The 18,170-nt window shown below is 53.0% G+C and overlaps 1 protein-coding gene across 2 annotated transcripts in view; it reads right to left on the reverse strand.

Annotated features, from left to right (window-relative positions):
- The window catches only part of LOC111146132 (collagen type XXVI alpha 1 chain), a 124,078-nt gene extending 110,650 nt beyond the window's left edge, over window positions 1-13,428 (reverse strand). For both annotated transcript variants that reach the window (XM_022501538.1, XM_022501537.1), the window contains exon 1: window positions 13,206-13,428. In XM_022501538.1, the coding sequence (XP_022357246.1) occupies window positions 13,206-13,363 (158 nt within the window). In that variant the 5' untranslated portion in view covers window positions 13,364-13,428. The remainder of the gene's footprint in view (window positions 1-13,205) is intronic.
- Between the last annotated feature and the right edge of the window lie 4,742 nt (window positions 13,429-18,170).

An 18,170-nucleotide genomic window follows, 5' to 3' on the forward strand; every position in this document is an offset into this window, starting at 1 on the left:
TCCCAGGCCCCCTGCCTCATGGTCTCAAGATTCCAGTCACTCGTAATTTCGACGCTCTGTATTCTCTGGGATGCAGGTGTGACTCAGTCCTAGCTGTCCCTATGATTCTACCGCAAGTTCATGGACAAGCCCAGAAGGACCAGAATCAGTCGACACAGACAGCTCCAGGCCATCTGAGGCAACTGGACAGCCAACATCTGGGCTACGGTGCGTGACTCCACAAGAGTGTCTAAAACACTGTCCTCTCTCCCTTAGGAATGCTTTGGACCACCTGAGCTTTTGGGGGAACAGCATCTACCTGGGAACACTTGTGTGGAAGGACACCCACACACTGGAGACTCTCAGACTCTCTACCTCAAAACCTCAGAGAACCACCTAAAAGACCATTAAAATAGACTTTTTTTTAAAACGCATGAAAGTAACTGCTTTCCTATTTGCCAGACATAAACATTTACAAATGTCAGGGAACAAAAAGGACTCATTCACGATAGCCATAAAAACTATAAAACACCCAAGAACAAATATAACGAGATCTAGATAAATGGACCGGTATACCTCATTCCTGAAAAAACACACAATTTTATAAACATCAAATTCTACAAACCAATTAAGCTGACACAGCCTAGATCAAAATCCCAGCAGCATGTTTTACAGAACTAGAAAAGACGGTTATAAAATTCACACCCGAGGGGCGCCTGGGTGGCTCAGTGGGTTTGGCCTCTGCCTTTGGCTCAGGTCATGATCTCAGGGTCCTGGGATCGAGCCCCGCATCAGGCTCTCTGCTCAGCTGGGGGCCTGCTTCCCCTTCTCTCTCTGCCTGCCTCTCTGCCTGCTTGTGATCTCTGTCAAATAAATAAATAAAAATCTTTACAATTCACCCCCAAGAAAAAATGTACAAGAACAGCTAAGACTATTTTGATAAAGATGAACAGTGAAGGAAGAATGGCCCTATCAGCTAACAGCACATACAATAAGGATATAGTCATTAAAATTGCATGGTTTGGGCACCAGATCTGATTAAGAGTTCAGAAAAAGGGTTGTGCATGCAGGGAAATTGAGTATTTGATAAAAGTGGCATAGAAAATTGTGAGAAAAGGTAGATTATTCAGTAGAAGCATGAGGGGAGGTTTGGGGGGGGAAATTAAAGTTGAATCCCTACCTCACACCCTATGTAAAAAGTTGAGTGGGAAGGCCACGCCCTCATCATAGCTCTTTCTTGTAAGCCTGAGGTTGTTGTTGTTGTTGTTTTTTTAAGATGTTTTGACTTTATTTGATAGAGAGACAGAGATCACAAGTAGGCAGACAGCAGGCAGAGAGAGAGGAGGAAGCAGGCTCCCCACTAAGCAGAGAGCCCAACACGAGCTCGACCCCAGAACTCTGAGAGCATGACCCAAGCCCAAGGCAGACGCTTTAACGGACTGAGCCACCCAGGTGCCCCAAGGCTGAGTTTTAACAGGCTTTGGAGGCTTCAAGTCACTTTCAGAATGAACACTGAAATCTGGGATTAACCCAACTCTCCAAGGACCCAAATGTCTGGCATGCCTTTCTTTTTTCATTTCTGTTTGTGTAGTGGGCTAAATAATGCCCCCCACCCCCAAGATGTCCTCATCCTAATCCCTGGACCCTGTGAATCTGTTATTTTACATGGTTAAAAGGACTTTGCGGGTATGATTAAATTAAGGTTCTTGAGGTGGGGAGATGATCCTGGATGACCTGGGTGGGCCCAACCAGATCACAAGGGTCCTTATGAGATGGAGTGGAGGAGAATCAGAGTCAGAGAGAGCAGAGATGCTAGGAAGAGAGGTTGGGGGGTGCTCTCTGAAGAGGGAGGAAGAAGCTATCCGACAAAGAATGCAGGCAAGCCCCAGAAGCCGGAAAAAGCAAGGAAATGGATTCTCCCCGGGGGCCTCTGGAAGGACCAGTCCCACAAATCCCTTTCAGCCTAGCGAGACCCACTTTGGACTTCTGACCTCGAGAACGATATGGTAATAAAGCTGCATTGCTTTAAGCCACAAAGTTTGTGGTCATTTGTTACAGAAGCAGTAAAGAACTAATACAGCTTGCAAAGCAGTTCATCCTTTGCTAGATACTCTCTGTAACCCAGGGACTCTCCAAGAACCTAGAGATACAGCGCCAGACTAGATAGACAGGACACCTGCCCTCAGAAAACTCAGTCTACCCGTAGGCCACTCTTCAGTAACGATCCAGCGACTGATTATAGGATGTACTTAAAGTTATCACGAGCTCCAGTGGCATTTAATGAAAAGGACTGGCCTTACGTCGGGGGACAGCAAAAGGTTCCCTGAGGATGTGATGTTTAGGCTGAGCTCCGAGCTTTGAGCAGGAGTTAGCTGGCCAGGCCAAGAGATGCAGAGACATCCAAAGCAGGAAGCAGCCTGAGGTTACAAGGAGCTGGGTGAGCAGAGGACCCAGAGAGGCAAGAAGCCGATTAAGGGGGTCTCTCTGGTAAGCTCAGCTGCCTCTCCAGGAAGGCACACATGAGGCTCAGAGCGCTTGCAGGCAGAGTGTCGGGGTCTAGGCTAACTGTTATCGCCGCCATGCGACACACGAGACAAAGAGCCTGGCAAACCCTTTGCAGACCCCGGTTTCCATCCCTGCAGAAATGGTAGGTGCCCAGGCAGGCTGAGGCGTCTCCAACCCGGACAGGGAGCCGTGTGGCCAAGTCAATCACAGAGGCACAGGAAGAGGAAAGCCTTGATTCCCCCAAATAAGCCCTTGCAGGGCAGCAGGAATGACAAAAATGTCAGATGCCAGAGGCAACTGGCCGGGGCGCAGACAGCCGGAGCCAAATCAGAAGGAAACTGCCACTTTCTGGGCAAAGCCTTCCCCAGGGAGACGGGTGCACGCGGGCCCTGGCGCCTCCTGGGCCCTACGGGGTCAGCGGACAGCCTGTGCGGGGCCCCAGTTCCAGAGCCTGCTCCCCAGGGGAGACGGAATCTTAAGCCTTCTGCAGTGGCTTGGAGCAGGAAAGACCCTCTACTGGGCCTCCCGAGCGGCAGGAACTGGTGGGGGGCTTCTCATCAAAGGCCAGATACCCGAGGGAGGAGGGAGGGGGACAAGATACTTGCAAACAGAGACATAAAAGTTTTGGGCTGCTGGGTACAGCCAGGCATGTGTGCCAGCATCACACACACACACACACACACACACACACACACATACACACACACACGGAGCACACATCCATCCTCCCACACGCATTGGTGTCCCACCAAGTCTTGCTCAGGCAGGTGGAAGGTGTCCGGTGGGCAGGAACGCGCTAAGTAATAACTCGTCTGAGTCTCTAACACACACACTTCCCCATCTGATCTCACCCAATCCTATTAGGTTCATGTTACCCGGGAGGCACCAAGTCACCAGGAGGAAGCGATGGCTTGGCTGTGGGTCCCCCAGCCAGATGTGACAGGCCCTAAGAAGCCCTGCCCCTCAATCCACACGGGGCCACACGGGGACTCGCTCTCTGGGACGGGATGCTCATCAGAGCTCCTGGGCCCTCTGACCTCACTGCAGGCATCTTAGGGCCCCCCAACCCCTCCCACCTGCTCATACATCACGTTCTGGGGGCAACCCTGTGCGCTCACCCTGCTAATGGCTGAGGTTTGGCCGCGAGTGTGGACCGGCCCCTGCACCTCACTCAAGGCCTTGAAATCCCCAGCAGGTCCTCTCGGATTCAGGAAACGACAGGACCCTCACTCCCGTATTTCCCTGGTCCCCGCCCGCACCAAGGGCCACTAAAGGGGGGAGGCTAGAAATGCCCCTGCCGAGATTGCTGAAGACCAGCTCCCCATGGGTGAAAAGCCCTGTAAACCGCTGAGACCCAAACTCCAACCCACTAGGCCTGCGTTTCCCAGAGGGTGCTGTTGGAACACCATCCAAACCAAAGGCTCCCCAGGAAAAGTCGGGGGGCTTGATGTCCGTGAAACCACATTTCCCAAGCTTTGCAAGGCCTATCGCACCCTGCTCCGTCTGGGAAAGCCTGTATTGCTGAAACGAGTCATCAAGAGTTCTTCCTAGGTATCATTCTAAGCACTGGCTTAATATTAGCTTGGGTGAGCCTCAGCCTTCTGGGGAATGAAGTAACTACGATCATCATCCCCATGTCACAGATAAGGAGAGGTCAGGTGACTCGGTCAGGGCCACCCAGAACCGGGGTTCTCGCCCTCCTTCTTTATTAGGGAATCTCTTGAGCACTTCCCAAACTGCTTCTCATAATCCATTAACACCCAGCAGGACAAGCTCCGGAAACGTCCCTGTGGGCCCTGGGGAGGCGGCAGGGGTCCACAGTCAGTGGCCGGCTCTGACCTCGATGCAGAGCACTCTGGAGGCAGCTGCAGGGGAGGCTGAGGAGAGGATCCCGGGGTGAGAGCCCTGCCTCCCCACCCCCCACCCCTACCCCGAGTGTTATAGAATTAACCTGGATGGCGTCCAGCTCCTTTCAAGGTGGTCTCATGTGGGGGCCACCAAGGAACCATCTACACCCCAGTTTCTGGGAGGCAAGGAAAGGAAAACCGGGCGGGAGAGGCCGGGGACCCTTGACTCCTCCGGGGAGGGGAGCAGTGTGCCATGTGTCTACTTCCTTAGGATCGGCAGCAGGATTCCCGAAAATCCTCTAACAGTTAGTTACTGTTAACTCTATTCCCTGCCCCAGGCAGAGCTGGTCAGGGTCCAGCTCATACACTCTCAAAGCGGCAATGAAGTGTGGGACGGGTTCAAGCCAAGAGAAGCTTAGAGTAGTGTTCTTATTGCCATAGGAATTGTTTCTCTGGGAATGGATTTTAGAATAACAGACAAGCTGGGGGCGGGGAGGAGGGCAGGGAGGGGGTAAGGGGGGAGGAGAGAGAGATGGAGGGAGAGGAGATACAGAAAACCCTGGGCCTCGGCGGAAAAAATCAGTCTAGATATTTACATCGGGGCCATTCCGTGTGGTTTTCAGGAAAAGCCCCCCTTTTGCACCCATTTCTACTTCAAAAGAAGAAGCAGAACTCCCTCAAGCAGGTCGCCTCCATCGCACCTCTAAACTCAGCTTCCAGAGCTGAGCTGGTGGGGACAGAGGGCAAACAAGGACCTCCCTCCCAGGCCCCTCAGAATGACAGAACCGCATGACGGTGGAGGCCACAGCCTCAGTTTCCCAAGGTCTCTGTCCATTCATTCACTCGACAAGCAGCCACTGAATCCTGACATGGGCTGGCCCACAGCTGCCTGCCATGAAAACCCCATGGAGGACAAATACAAGTATTTTATAAAAACGCAAGGTGCACGGACCGTGCTTTGCTGCCTTTTCAGAGATGAGAAAACACTGTAATCTTTGCAACATTCCGAGGAGCAAAGCAGCCAGCTCCCAGCATCCCCCAAGCATGGGACAGGGCTGGGAGCCCCCACTGTCCCCAACCTGCCATCTACCAGTGATTCACCAAGTGGCCCAGGGCCGCCGACACTGTCTGTGAGCTGGCTCTCCTCCCACCAGCAAAGCTAGCACAAGACCCACTGTGACCATGTCTAGACATAAAGCCCAGGCACTTTCAGGGTGGCAGAAAGAGGCTTTGCAATCAGGGTCCAAAGGCCCAGCCTGCCCCATGCCTCCCTGAACCCCCGGGGTCCAGCCTTCCCGAACTCACCCGCACTGACCACATATAACCATGGTCAGGCCTCCCAGCCCTGACTCGGCTGTTTTGTCCACCCAAAACACCTTCCCCCGTGACTGCCAAGCACACTCCTGTTCATCCTACAAAACCCACTTCAAAAGCAACTCCCTGGGAGGTCCAGGCCAGCGTTTCCCAAAGTATGGTGTCCGGGACACCAGCCTGACAAAATGCTCCCCAGGAAAGGTTTCCATGGCCTCCCGTGTTTGTGAAACACCCCATCTTCCCAAACTTTGCAAGCACACCGCCCAGCCACCAAGCCAAATAGTGTTTATCAACATGTTTTTCTAAGCACTGTGTTAACCCATTTACGCCTTGGAAGAAGCTTCTGAAGTAAATGTTATAATCATACCCATTTTGCAGAAGAGAAAACTGAGGCACAAGACACCAACATTCCCCTAGACAATTGCTCATACCACTTAGCACACATCCACACGGCCCAAATCCCACCCTCGTTCAGGGATCTGCCTTCTGCAACCAGTCTCTGAGGCCCCACCGATCACCAGTCACCTCACAGGTGAGGTGACACCTCTAGCACCAACCATACAATAGGTGCTCAATAGTTACTCCTTGTAGGTAAGGCACTGGAGAACCTGTGATCAGGGAGAGAAGGCCTCCCAGATGTGATCTTTCACTCAACAGAGCTTGCAGAGCGCTTCCTGTCTCTGTCTGCCTGGGTCCGGCCCTCACATCTGAGTCCCCAGCTCCAGCCCACCTACTGGACTGAGCCTGGGGTGGTTCAATGCTGGCAAGATAAGCTCATATCCCCAAGGGGCGGGAGTGGGAGGCGGGCAGGGCCGGCTTGTGCACCTGTGTCCCACGTGGGCCGGCCAGGGCCACGATAGGGAGTAAACATGTAGCAAAAATTATTCCATCTGTAGGTTAGGAAAGTGGGAAGTGAATCACAGATCCAAGAGGCATGAAGAGCTGCCCACAGAACAGGGAGGTCAGTCCTGGAAAGCTTCCTGAAGGAAGGGGCTTTGAGGCTGCCCCATAAGAGAGTGGACTAAGATCCTGGTGGGAGTGGGAGGGGTCGTTTGGGGTAAGAAGGGGACACACCAAGCACTCAGCTAGGCTGAAACAAGAAAGAGACTTCAGAGTCAGAGCAGAGGTGAGAGGACCAGGCACGGATGTGGGGGGCCTCCCACATTCCCCCAGGGCACAGGGTCTCCCAGGCAGGTCTCAACCCAGAGGGGCTGTGGAATCAAATTTTCTGAGTCTTGGCAAGCATTTTTTTTTTTATGAACTCGATAGACTACAATAAAAAAAAGAGCGAGAGAGAGAGAGAGTATCACATATGGTAACAGTAAGCATTATTTTGCGAAACTTGTTTCAGATGTATGCCTGTGCACATGCGCAGACATACTCAGCCGCCCACAGAAAAGGTATTTCTTACTGTGGGTCATGGTAAAAGCATCTCAGAAAACTCTGTTTTCCGTGCACTGCTTCCTAAACCCGGCTGCACCATAATCGCCCTGGGGAGGCCACTAAAATACAGATCACCAGGCCCCAGACTTCCCGAGTCGCGGACAGGTCTGGAGGGACAGTTCTTTAATGTCCAGGGTTCCTCTTGATGAGCTGCCTGTCAGCGCCCTGCTGTTTAGGGGACGTTGTACCTAAAGCATGTGAGCAAGACCGGCCACGTAACTTGTGGGCCACAGTGCAAAAGGGCATTCCCCTCAGTGCCCACAGTCTCATGGGGGACGAAGAACAGGTGTAGCGGGAGGAAACCAGAAGGGAACATTCAGACACAGCCTAACTCGGTCATTGTGATGGAGTCCTTCTGACTGGGGACATTTGGGGAAAAGCCATCTAACTTTTGAGGATTGGGGGTGTACAAGCGGAAACTCACCCCACTCTCCCCAGGGGTAAGGTGTACAGAACCGTCTTAAATCTAAGCAAACAGGAGCCCCACCCTGAGCTCTGTGCTATCCAGGGTCTGTATCTGCCTCCCTGTGGCCGCACCCCTCCCCATAGGGCAAAAAGGTTGTGGGGCCAAGGGGACATGACTCCCAAAACTCAACCACCTTTGTGGACCAAGCACAGGTGCCTAGGGCCTGGGATTCCCTCTCCAGCTGGTGGACACAGGCACCAGAGATGGCCAAGTGGCAGTTATTAGGGTAGGTTGGGAGGTACCAGGCTAGACTAAAGTGTCTACAGTGTGTGCTTGAGGCCACACCAGGGTCAAGGTGTCGGTCGGGACAAGAAGGGGAGTGAAGGGTGGCTCTCCCTATGCTGCTGAATTCCAGCACAAAATTCAAGGAGCCTAAGAATTCTCAACATGAGCCTCACCCCCCACCCCAGGTCATTAGGACGGTAGGTTTGTCAAGGTCAAGGACGGATTAGATTTTATTGAACAGTTTGTAAGCTTAATTCATAAATCACAATTTAGACATATGGTGTGTGGGCTTCCATCTGTACCCTTGCCTCAAACTCTGCAAATGTGAGGGATGGACCGGACTTTGCAGGTGGTATAGGCTGGGAAAGTCTACGCTCACCTCCACGAGGCCACTTTGTCCCAGCATCCCTAAAGTGGCTCTCCAGAATGTATCCCAAGGGGGCACCCGGTGGCTCAGGCTCTTGGTTTCCGCTCAGTTCATGATCCCGGGGTCCTGAGATCGAGCCATGTGTCGGGCCCCCTGCTCAGTGAGGAGCCTGGTTCTTCCTCTGCCTCTGCCCTTCCCCAACCTCCCCCCACACCCATTGTGCTTGCTCATTCTCTCTCTCAAATAAATAAATAAAATCTTAAGAAAAAAAACAAAAAAAAAAAAGACGGGCTTTCTATGTGACGCTGGAGAGGGTAGGATTTTTAGCATAAAGGCCAAGGCTGCAAATACATCACACTTGCCACCATTTTCTTGTCCTTCAGTCGCAGTGACACCCCTCAATTGTCTTGGTACTCCTCCCAGAGCCCAGACTCTACCTCAGAATCCTTCTTAACCCACCAGCCTGGGCGGCTCCTACCAGTCACTAAGATTTGACCAAAGAATTGAAAGCTGTCTGCCAAGCCAATGCAGGAGATGGTGGGTCACCAAAAGGCTTGAACCAGAGGAGAGTGTCCTCTACTGCATCTGAGAAAGGCCCATTGGGCAGCGGTACAGAGGGGGCATTGGTGAGCCACACACCAGGACATCCAGGTGCCCAGAATGATGGCAGAGTGGGGAGGGGTGGGGACTGAGTGGCTGGCCTCGAGACACGTGGTAAGGATGACAGGTTCATCCAGGTCAAGCCACAAGGGTGGACCAGGCCATCGTGAGGGTTCAAGGAGGACCTACCTGTTCCTCACTCATTAGTATCAGCATCACTAAAAGTGTGACCGAGAGCGAGAGCACTGGCTGAAGGGTGAGAGGCAGCCTATGTGTGGCACAGGGGGCCAGAGGGCCAGAGGCAGCTAGGCAAGCTCAGGCTCAGACATGTGGCTAAGCAGCTCGGACTCTGTCCTGACCACAGTAGGGACAGCCAAACGAGGTCAGATCGGTTTTGCAAGCCTGTGCACCCTTCCTGCCCTTGGCGCCTTGCACATGGGGGCTCCCAGCAAGCCACAAGCCCAGCCTCCTGGTGTCCACGCTGTCCTCATCGTGCAGACCAGGAAACAGACTCAGGGGGGTTCCAAAACATGTGCAAGTCCATATTGTGAATCAGGGGCAGAGCCTGAAGCCCCCCCATGCCGAAGTGGGTGGGAGGAGCCGAGGCCCTTAGAGCTGGCCCTAGCCTGGGCCCTGCACTTGAAAGGACCCTTCTCTGCCTGCTCTAGCCAAGCCCCCTCTCATCGGATGACCAGGCTGCGGGGCCAAGAGTATGTTCCCACCCAGGCCATCCTTCCAGGCAGACCCCGAAGCCAGTATGCCCACTTCTAGGCCAATGGATATGGAGTGAACTTGGACATGAAGCACGAGGGGTCCATAATCCTGTGCACAAAGCCCCTCACCGTGTGGGAGGAATCCGGGGTAGAGGGTAGGCCAGAGGCAGCCCTCCCCCACCACCATTTTCCAGAACAGAATTTTAAGGGATCCATGAATTCCTCATTGACCCGGCTTTCCAGGTCACTGAGAAGGTACACTCATGAAGGTTGGCAGACAGAACCCACTTACTGAACCATCCGTTAGCCTGAGTCATAACATACAGACATTCAGCCCTACGGCATGTCGGCTCCATCTGTCCTCATGCCTCGGGCCCTACACAAGAGTAAGTGGTTTCTGGAATGAGCTTTCTGCTTTAGGGGAGACGCAAAACACAGTTTTGTCTTTGGTCCACCGCCCCACAGATCCACTCTCCAGATGCATTCATTCCTTCCTCTGCTGCAATCCGGGCCAGTCCCACATCTCTCCTGTTTTCTCCTAGTCAAAAGAACACCTCCAATCCAATAATTAAGATGAAATATAAAATATATCATTTCTCCAGATTAAAATTTCTCCTTCCTCCAGCTGGGAGAACTACAACACGGATAAGGCGTAGAACCCCATGTCTGGTCTCACTCCTTGTTGCCTGGATTCCCCGCGGCTGCTCTGGCCCCTTTAAGGGTTGGAGGTAGAGGTGAGGAGGAGACAACAGACAAGACCCCCACCCCCACCCCATAAACATCTGCGGCACAGAAGGGAAGAAGGGAGGAGGCTAGGAGAAGGGCAAGTAAGGGAAATGTGCATACTTTAAAGGGTTCCCCAAATGCGTTAGGCTTACTACGCTAGAATGGAGAAACTGAGGCAGGGGGCTGGGGGTCCTGCAGGTGCATTAATACCGCATTTCCCTTCAGCCTGGATTTGGCAGCTGAACACTCTATGGCCAGCAAAAATCATTAGTGGCCCATATGCAGGGCTGCTAGGTTCTACTGCAAACAGCCCTCTGAGGGAGGGGGGGGCTCTCTTTTTTTTTTTTTTTTTTTTTTTTTTTTTTACCAAAATTGCTTAAACAGAGGGGTCCACCCTGGGCTTCTGACAGAGGGGACCGGACCAGAGCACCCTGGGTCAGGCAAGGTGCCCCCAGCACAGGTCTGACCCAGAAGGGCGGGCCTAGGCTCGCAAGCAGGCGCATGCGCACACGCGCTCCCACGAAGGTGAACACAGACCACACCCGAAAATCAGATGCCAACAGGAGCGATACCATGACCTAAAGGAAGATGATTCGTCAAGAAACAGCTCTGTCCCTTGGCCCATCGACGGAGACCAAGCCACTGTAAACACACACACGGAGCCAAAGCCAAGGCCGTGAAGGGCACTGCGCCAAACGCTGCCTCCAAGTCCTCTGCTTCTGGGGCTTTTGAATTTCAAGGACACAGGCCACCTGTGACTGATCGCTCATGAGACACAGGAGCGTGTGACCCCAGGCCAGCTCAAGCCTGCGATGGCCACGCATGGCAGGATCCAGTCACGTTCCGGAGCGTCACTCTCCAGCGTCTGGAACCCACCCCAAGCCTCCTTAACACCTCCCGATATCGTATTTAGGAATGCATTTTCCACAGATTCATCCAGAGCCTCTCTAAACCTAATTATACCTTCTCCCGGCTCCCATCTTGGTAGAAGTTGTTCTGGAAGATTACCACGATTGTTTGGGTCTCTTTTCATTTATGCTACAACAGTCCCGTCCAAGTTTCTGTGGCAGCCCTCAAGTTCCAGCCCACCCAACACCAGAACGCCAGTCCCCATTCACTCTCTTCCTTCCTGGACCTCACCTCTGGCTCTTCCCAACATGCATGTCTCACCCTGTGGCAGCCCTTTTGGATTTTCCTTCCCACACTTTTTAATTACAAAAATAATCCTTGAATCTATGCCGCTGGGAAAAGATGCTAAGGAGACCCGAGAGGAGGGAGGGAGAAAATGGAAGTCCACCCACCTCACCACCCCACCTTGCCCTCCAGCCTCTGTTTTCTCCATACAGGTCACTGCAAGAACTATTTGCCTACAAGCTTTATTTCTGGGCATTTACATACCCATAAATCAGAATGGTTTTTGCATAAATGAGATCTTGTTAACTCTATCATCCTACAACCTGCAAAGTTTATCTTTTCAGACTCTTCTCGTATGGAAATGCGCAGAGCCACACTACTGTGGGTGTTTGGAGAATAATACTAATAGAGGCCGTGGGCAAGTATTCCCAAACACAATGAGGGAAATAAAATTGTATGCAAAGTTTTCCAGAAGCACTTCTTGGCTTTTCAGAGTCCCGCCTTACCCAGCCATTCCCAGCACAAAACATCCCTGTTTCCCGGGGCTATAAGACATTGCCAGGATTCATCTTGGTAGCTCTTCCAGGTTCGGTAAATAAATATCACGGAGGAGAAAGAACTGGGACCAGTCTCTCGCTTTCCTCCGTAATAATAAGCGGAGTGGTGCAGCAAAAAGCTCAGGATTTGGGGGAAGCCAACGGAAGGTCAGTCTGGAGTGGCCACAAACTTGGGGACCTCCCTCTGGAGCTCAACTTCCTCCCTGGAAGGAAGGAACTAAGGAACGATTATGCTGTAACAGGTACCCTCGGAGTGGTTTTAGGATCAAAGGGCGTGGAAGGTACGAATGAATAGAGACCTATGACAGCCGTGTAGGTTATAATTATTAAATGAAGAAAAGCTGGGCACCTGGATGGCTCAGTGGGTTAAGTCGCTGCCTTCACCTTAGGTCGTGATTCCGGGGTCCTGGGATCGATTCCCGCATCAGGCTCTCTGCTTCAGCGGGGAGCCTGCTTCCTCCTCTCACTCTCTGCCTACTAGTGCTCTCTGTCTGTCAAATAAATTTTAAAATCTTTAAAAAAAAAAAAATGAGGAAAAGCTAAATTCGAGTGAGCTGCGCAAACGAGGTGTCTGGCAACTTTTCCTCGCGCGCTTACGCGTTTTCTGGGGGGAATTCAACCGCGCAGTGAGGAGACGCAGCCCCAACCGTCCCGGGGGGTGGCCAGGGCGCCACCTGCCGGCCGAGGCGGAGGCCCCGGGTGCGTCCCGGCACCGTGGGCTCCGTGACCCCGCTCCTTCGCCCGCCCCACCGCGGATCCAGCCGAGCCGAGCCGGGCTCCTCGTCCCCAAGTGGCTGCGGAGGCGCAGCCGAGGCTCCTCCGCGGCCTCAGCCCTCCAGACGGGACGGAATCGCCCCTCCGGTGTCCTGGGACAGCCGGCAGGAGACGCGGGAGACCCGGACGCTCGACCTTGGCAACCCGGGAACCTGCTCCCCAGCACAAAGCCGCGGCCGCGCAGGTGAGCGCGGCGGAGCCACGTGAACCCGTAAACGCGCAGGGACCGAGCCACGATCGCCCCCTCCGCGCGCCCCTGCAGCAGACTGCGGCCACCCTCCCTCGGACCCGGGAGCCGAAGAGGGGGGAGGTTGGGAGAGCAAAGAAAGGAAGAGAGAGGGTGGGCGCGGCCAGAGACCACCGCAGTCCGGGCCCCACACCTCCGGACCCTCGGCCCCGCGGCCGCAGCCCCACCGCCCTGCGCTCCACCCCCCCCCCCCCCACCACCACCGCCCGGCGCCCCCCGCCCCGCAGCCAGCCCCTTGTCTGCGGCCCCCAGCTGAAGGGGACCCCCAGCCCTCAGCCCCCCAGGCCCCGCAGCCGCGCGCTACTCACCGGCGGCTCCCGTAGCCGCTGCCCGGGGAGCCGGAGGCCGGCTCGGGGTAGCCGTGCTGCTGCAGGGCTGCGGCCGGGAAGGGGTACAGGAAGCCGGTGGCCAGCGCCGACCCGCAGAGGCAGCAGCACGCCCAGGGCAGGAGGAGAGCCAGCTTCATCTTGCGCGGCCGCCCGCGGGGTCCCGGAGCCCGGGCGGGAGGACAGGCGGGAGCGCACCGGCGGCCGGACCGAACCCGCGGCCCCCGCCGGGAGCAGATCGACGGAGCCGGCGAGCGAGCGGAGCCCGGCCGGGAGTTGGAAGTTTCTGAGGGGGCGGGGGGGCGCCCACGCCTCACCAGGGCCGCCTTTTCAAATTCGGCGAGGTGGGCTCAGCGCCGTCAAAGGGGGCGTGGGGCTTTTTCATTAACCCTCGGCGGTCCGCGGCCGAGGTGGCGCCAGTGGCTGCAGGCCTGGGGGTCCTGCGTCCTCGCGCGCACGCTCTTTAGAACCTTCCCGACCGAGCCCTGTTCGGGTCCGCAAACGCTCGTGGGGCACCCACTCCATGCCTGGCGATTTCCCCTGGGCAAAGTTGTTTAATCCCCACAGCATTGTCCTCTGTGTTAGATGGCACCGGTCCCATGTTTCAGAGGTGAAAACCGAGGCTCATGAGAATTAAGCCGGAAAAGCAACGCGGTACCTGTCCGGGGCCCTTTGGGCCAAACTCTTGCACACCCGGGCTTCCCTAGAATCCTCTTCCCGTTCACCTCCACCGTCTACCTCCACAGCTATCTCTCCAAGGTGAGCTGTAGCACAGAAGGAGGAAAGCGTGGGGTCAGGGCTGAGAAGTTTCTGGAATCATCCATTCGTGAGGCATCAGATCTGGAAAGTAGCTGAGGGGAGGGGAGATCTATACAATCCCACCTCCCACCTTTTACAGAGGGACAGGCTGAGCCCACCGACTAGTCTGGCCCCAAATTGATCTCTTCTGGGCTGCAGGATACCCACAGAACCGCCCCTCATGCAAGAGACAGGTGGGACCTGAATCCAGCCTGTGCCCCACTCCCTAGGTTGGGAGTCTCTAATTTTTCCACCTAAGCATCCTAGGGGCTGGCAGAGGCCCTGAGACTGCCTCTGGCCCTGTTCACAGTGGGGAGTTCCCAGTCTGTAAAATGTCTGTAAAATCTGGAGAGAAGCCATCCAATAAGGAAGTGTTTAATGGGTTGTAATACATTTGGGAAGAGAACTGTGGGATTGTTTTTAGAAGAAGTCGGGAGGATGCTGTTGGGAACCTGGCCCAAAAGGCCCCCTCCGGTGGCTTTTGCCCTCTTGCATCCATATCCCATAGGTACCCCCTTGAATACATAGCCCAAAATATCATATCCAACCCACTTCACCCTCTCTCCAAAACTACCCCCTCTTTCTCCACTTAGTGCCCTCAAATCCTGCCCAGGCGTTTTCAGTGGCACTCCCACACTTCCCAAGTGTCGAGTCTCTCAACAGGACTCCGGATGGATGAGTCCATCTCCGCGTGGGCAGCCCATAACGGGAAGCGTCACTTGGACCTGGGACGACTTCCTTTTCATCTTGCCCTCCATCTCTCTCTCAAGGCCTAGAAGATTTGGAGAATTTGGGGTATCAGCGGAATTTCAGGGCCTCCCCCAAAACTGATCTGTGCTCCCTGGACAGTTGGCTAAGTCCCAGGAAGTGATGAGGTCATTCCCCATCTCCCAGGAATTTGTAAACATTCTGTCTTTCTTCTTCCTCTTCTTTACTCTCATAATGAGACAAGAGAGATTCCATGTTATTGTACATGACCTTTATACTGCAGGCATGATAGTAAAAGGACAGATTTTTTTTTTTTTTTAAGAATCTCCTTTTTATCTTAAAGTCATTTTTTTCCAGGGCCACAGACTGCACCCCAGCTAGAGGGACCTAGAAGAGGACGGGATAACACTACTCTTTATTTTGTAGGATTCTTTTAGGATGAAAAGCTGTTGGAAAAGAATTAATTCATCCCAACAACTTCAGGACTGGGGCAATTGTCTGAGGGTGGTCCTTTCCTTCATAGCTAGGCCAATAAAGTTCATTCTGGCCCCATGACCATGAACCAGGCAACTTCTGTGTGTCCCACACAGTGCTGCCTGCAGTGAAGGCAAGTAGAGGAAGAGAATATGTTTACCCCATTTAGACCAATTGTGCTATTCTTTAGGAAGGCTTTAAAATGGCAAAACCTCTGTGAACAAGAGGAGGTTCCATTTCGATGGTAAGGGATAAAAAGACAAAGATGCCTAAAATCAAGAAAAGAAATAGGACTTCTCCCACACCAGCCAGATCCAGAAGCCCCAGGTCTGCTCCTGGCTCCCCCCACTAACTTGTTGATGACCTTGAGTAAACTCCCTTCTCTGGTATCCCCAGCCCACCCCCGACCCCACATCTTCATTTGTAAAGTGAAAAGTGGTTTGGCTTGTCTCTGAAGATCTTTCCAGGTCTGGTCTTCAGTAACTCACTTTTTCCCTTCATCCTCCACTCCCCTCTCCAAGGCAGCTGTCAATATAGCCAACCTTATCAAGCTGTCACTCTTGTAGGCCAGATTTGCAGCAGCTGGACCCCCCTCCCTACCAGCAGGGCCTAGAAGAATAGAGAAATGTTCACAGCATTACACTCTAAACTCCTCCCCCATCCCCCGCCCCAGAGAACACCAGTGAGTAGAGTCCAACTCCAACTAGTACCAGCTGTGTGACCTTAACAAGTGACCTAACCTCTCTGAGCATCCTCAGTCTGTAAAATCAGTAATAATAACAGTGGATGCGTTTGCTAGAAAAGAATTTGATGAATTATTCACATGAAGTGCCCGAAGGCAGCAGGTAACACCTTATAATGTTCAATAAACATTAATTATGATCATTTGCAAGGCTTTGGTGTAGAATAATATCTAAGAACACCACCCTTCCCAACCCCCCACCGCCAGTGGGGCTGACCAGGAGGCTCATATCCCAGAGTGTGCAGAGCTTTCTCCAACGATTCTTGGAGCCCCAGGATGAACCCATTATTGTCTTATTCTGTGGTCAACAATTTTAAAAAAACTTTATTTTTAGAATAAATACAGGAGGGGCACCTGGATGGCTCAGTCAGTAGAGCATCTGGCTCTTGATCTCAGGGTTGTGAGTTCAAGCCCCATGTTGGGCCCAGAGCCTACTTAAAAAAAAAAAAAAAAAAAAGATGAAATTTTAAAGAATAAAACAAATGTGGGGGAGATTATTGTGTAAAATAGGCAACTTGTGTTATTTTTTTAGGTGAAACATGCTTGTGGGGGGTGGCAAGAGTAGGGAGGTGTGAGCGCCCTGAAATAAGGGGCCAGGTGGTACCCTTAGAATTGAGTGGTCCTCAGTCATAGAATTGATCAGCTGGCCTTGTCAGCACATCACACAAGCACCTGTCTGACTATTCCACAACCGTGCCTGTGGCACCCCTAAAAATATGCTAACACTTGGGAAAAGGCAGAAGCCGCCATTGCCAAGGGCTTGGAGCTGGGCCCCCTGCAGGGCTCGCTCCTTCCTCCTCTCTTCCTCGGTGACCCTGGGCGATCCCCTAACCAGCCCCTCCCAACTTCCATACAATGAAAACCCCACCAACGGGGACTGGCAGGGCTGTGCTGAGTGCCTCCACTGTTTACACGGACAGGCAGGGGTTCTCAGAATTCCCATTTTTCAGACAAGGAGTTGAACGAAGTGATTTGTCCAGGAGCCTGTGCTCGCCCCGTTTCCTAAGTTCAAAAGTGCCTTTAAAAAGGGGGTTGTTTGTACAAAGAGGGATCAGATTTCCTGGTGGAAGGAGGCAAACCCCACACGCACGTGAGCGTGCACACACACACACACACACACACATACACACGACTAGGGGGGTTCCTCCTCATCTCTGTTACCAGGCCTTTCTGATAAGAAAATATCAGTCAGCATCCTCTTCCGCAGACAAAAAACAGATCTTCTGTTCTGCTGAAGTCAGCAGAACAAGCCACTCACTGAACAAGAAGAAAATACTCATCAAGCTGAAGCCAAGGTAAATATTGACCTTCTGGCATGATAAATCCTCCTGTTAATCTAAAACAGAAATCTCCCCCTCCCCCAAAGTGCCCTGTTGGACATGATTCTGCTGTTTCCGCCCCCCGCCCCCCAGAAGTTCAGAGAGGCAATGTAGGACCGGAGCAGTTTTCACACTGGTTTCTCCAGCTGCCCCTAATCCCCACTGTTCTGGATCCCAGGACAGCCCAGAAATGGGCTGAGTTGACTCAAGGTAGTGGGACAGTCACAATAGAAGGGCTTCTTTGTTCTCGCCGAGCTTTCTGTCCTTGGCCAGGCCAGAACTCGAGCAAAGCATGGATATTTTGGAAGCTGCGAACCCTGAATTTTTCTTCTTTCCCCGCACACCTCCCAAGGTAGGGGTCGCTTCTTTGCCCAGCAAACCTACAGGTGTGAGCTTGCCTGTTTACCCAAATATTGGCCATGAAGTAGATGTTCAGAAGACAGCAAGTGGATGCCTGTCACAAGAGCCCATGTTCTTAAACAGAAGTTTGAAAGGAAAACCAACCCAAAAAAGGGTCAAAAACAAAACCTAAAAAAACACCAAGAAAGAGGGAGTGTGTCCAGTCGCCAATAAAATACCGAAATCGCAACTCACATGGTGATCAGTTTTGCTTCTTGATGTAGCCACAGGACAAACAGTGCTTCTCAAAGAACTTACCAAGATGGCTATGTGATAAAGACAGAAAGGGGACACCTTAGTGGGCTCCATCCACTGTGATAACAGAATACCATAGACTAAGAGCCTTAGAAACAACAGAAATTTATTTCTTACAGTTCTGGGAGCTGGAAGTCCAAGATCAAGGTGTTGATAAACTTGATGTCAGGGGAGGGACGCTTCCTGGTTCAGGCATAGCCATCTTCTCGCTGTGTCTTCACATGGCGGTGGGGACAAGGGAGCCCCCTAGGA

Source organism: Enhydra lutris, unplaced genomic scaffold (assembly GCF_002288905.1).
Source record: "Enhydra lutris kenyoni isolate GAN:26980312 unplaced genomic scaffold, ASM228890v2 scaffoldscaffold13, whole genome shotgun sequence".
Classification (NCBI taxonomy): domain Eukaryota; kingdom Metazoa; phylum Chordata; class Mammalia; order Carnivora; family Mustelidae; genus Enhydra; species Enhydra lutris.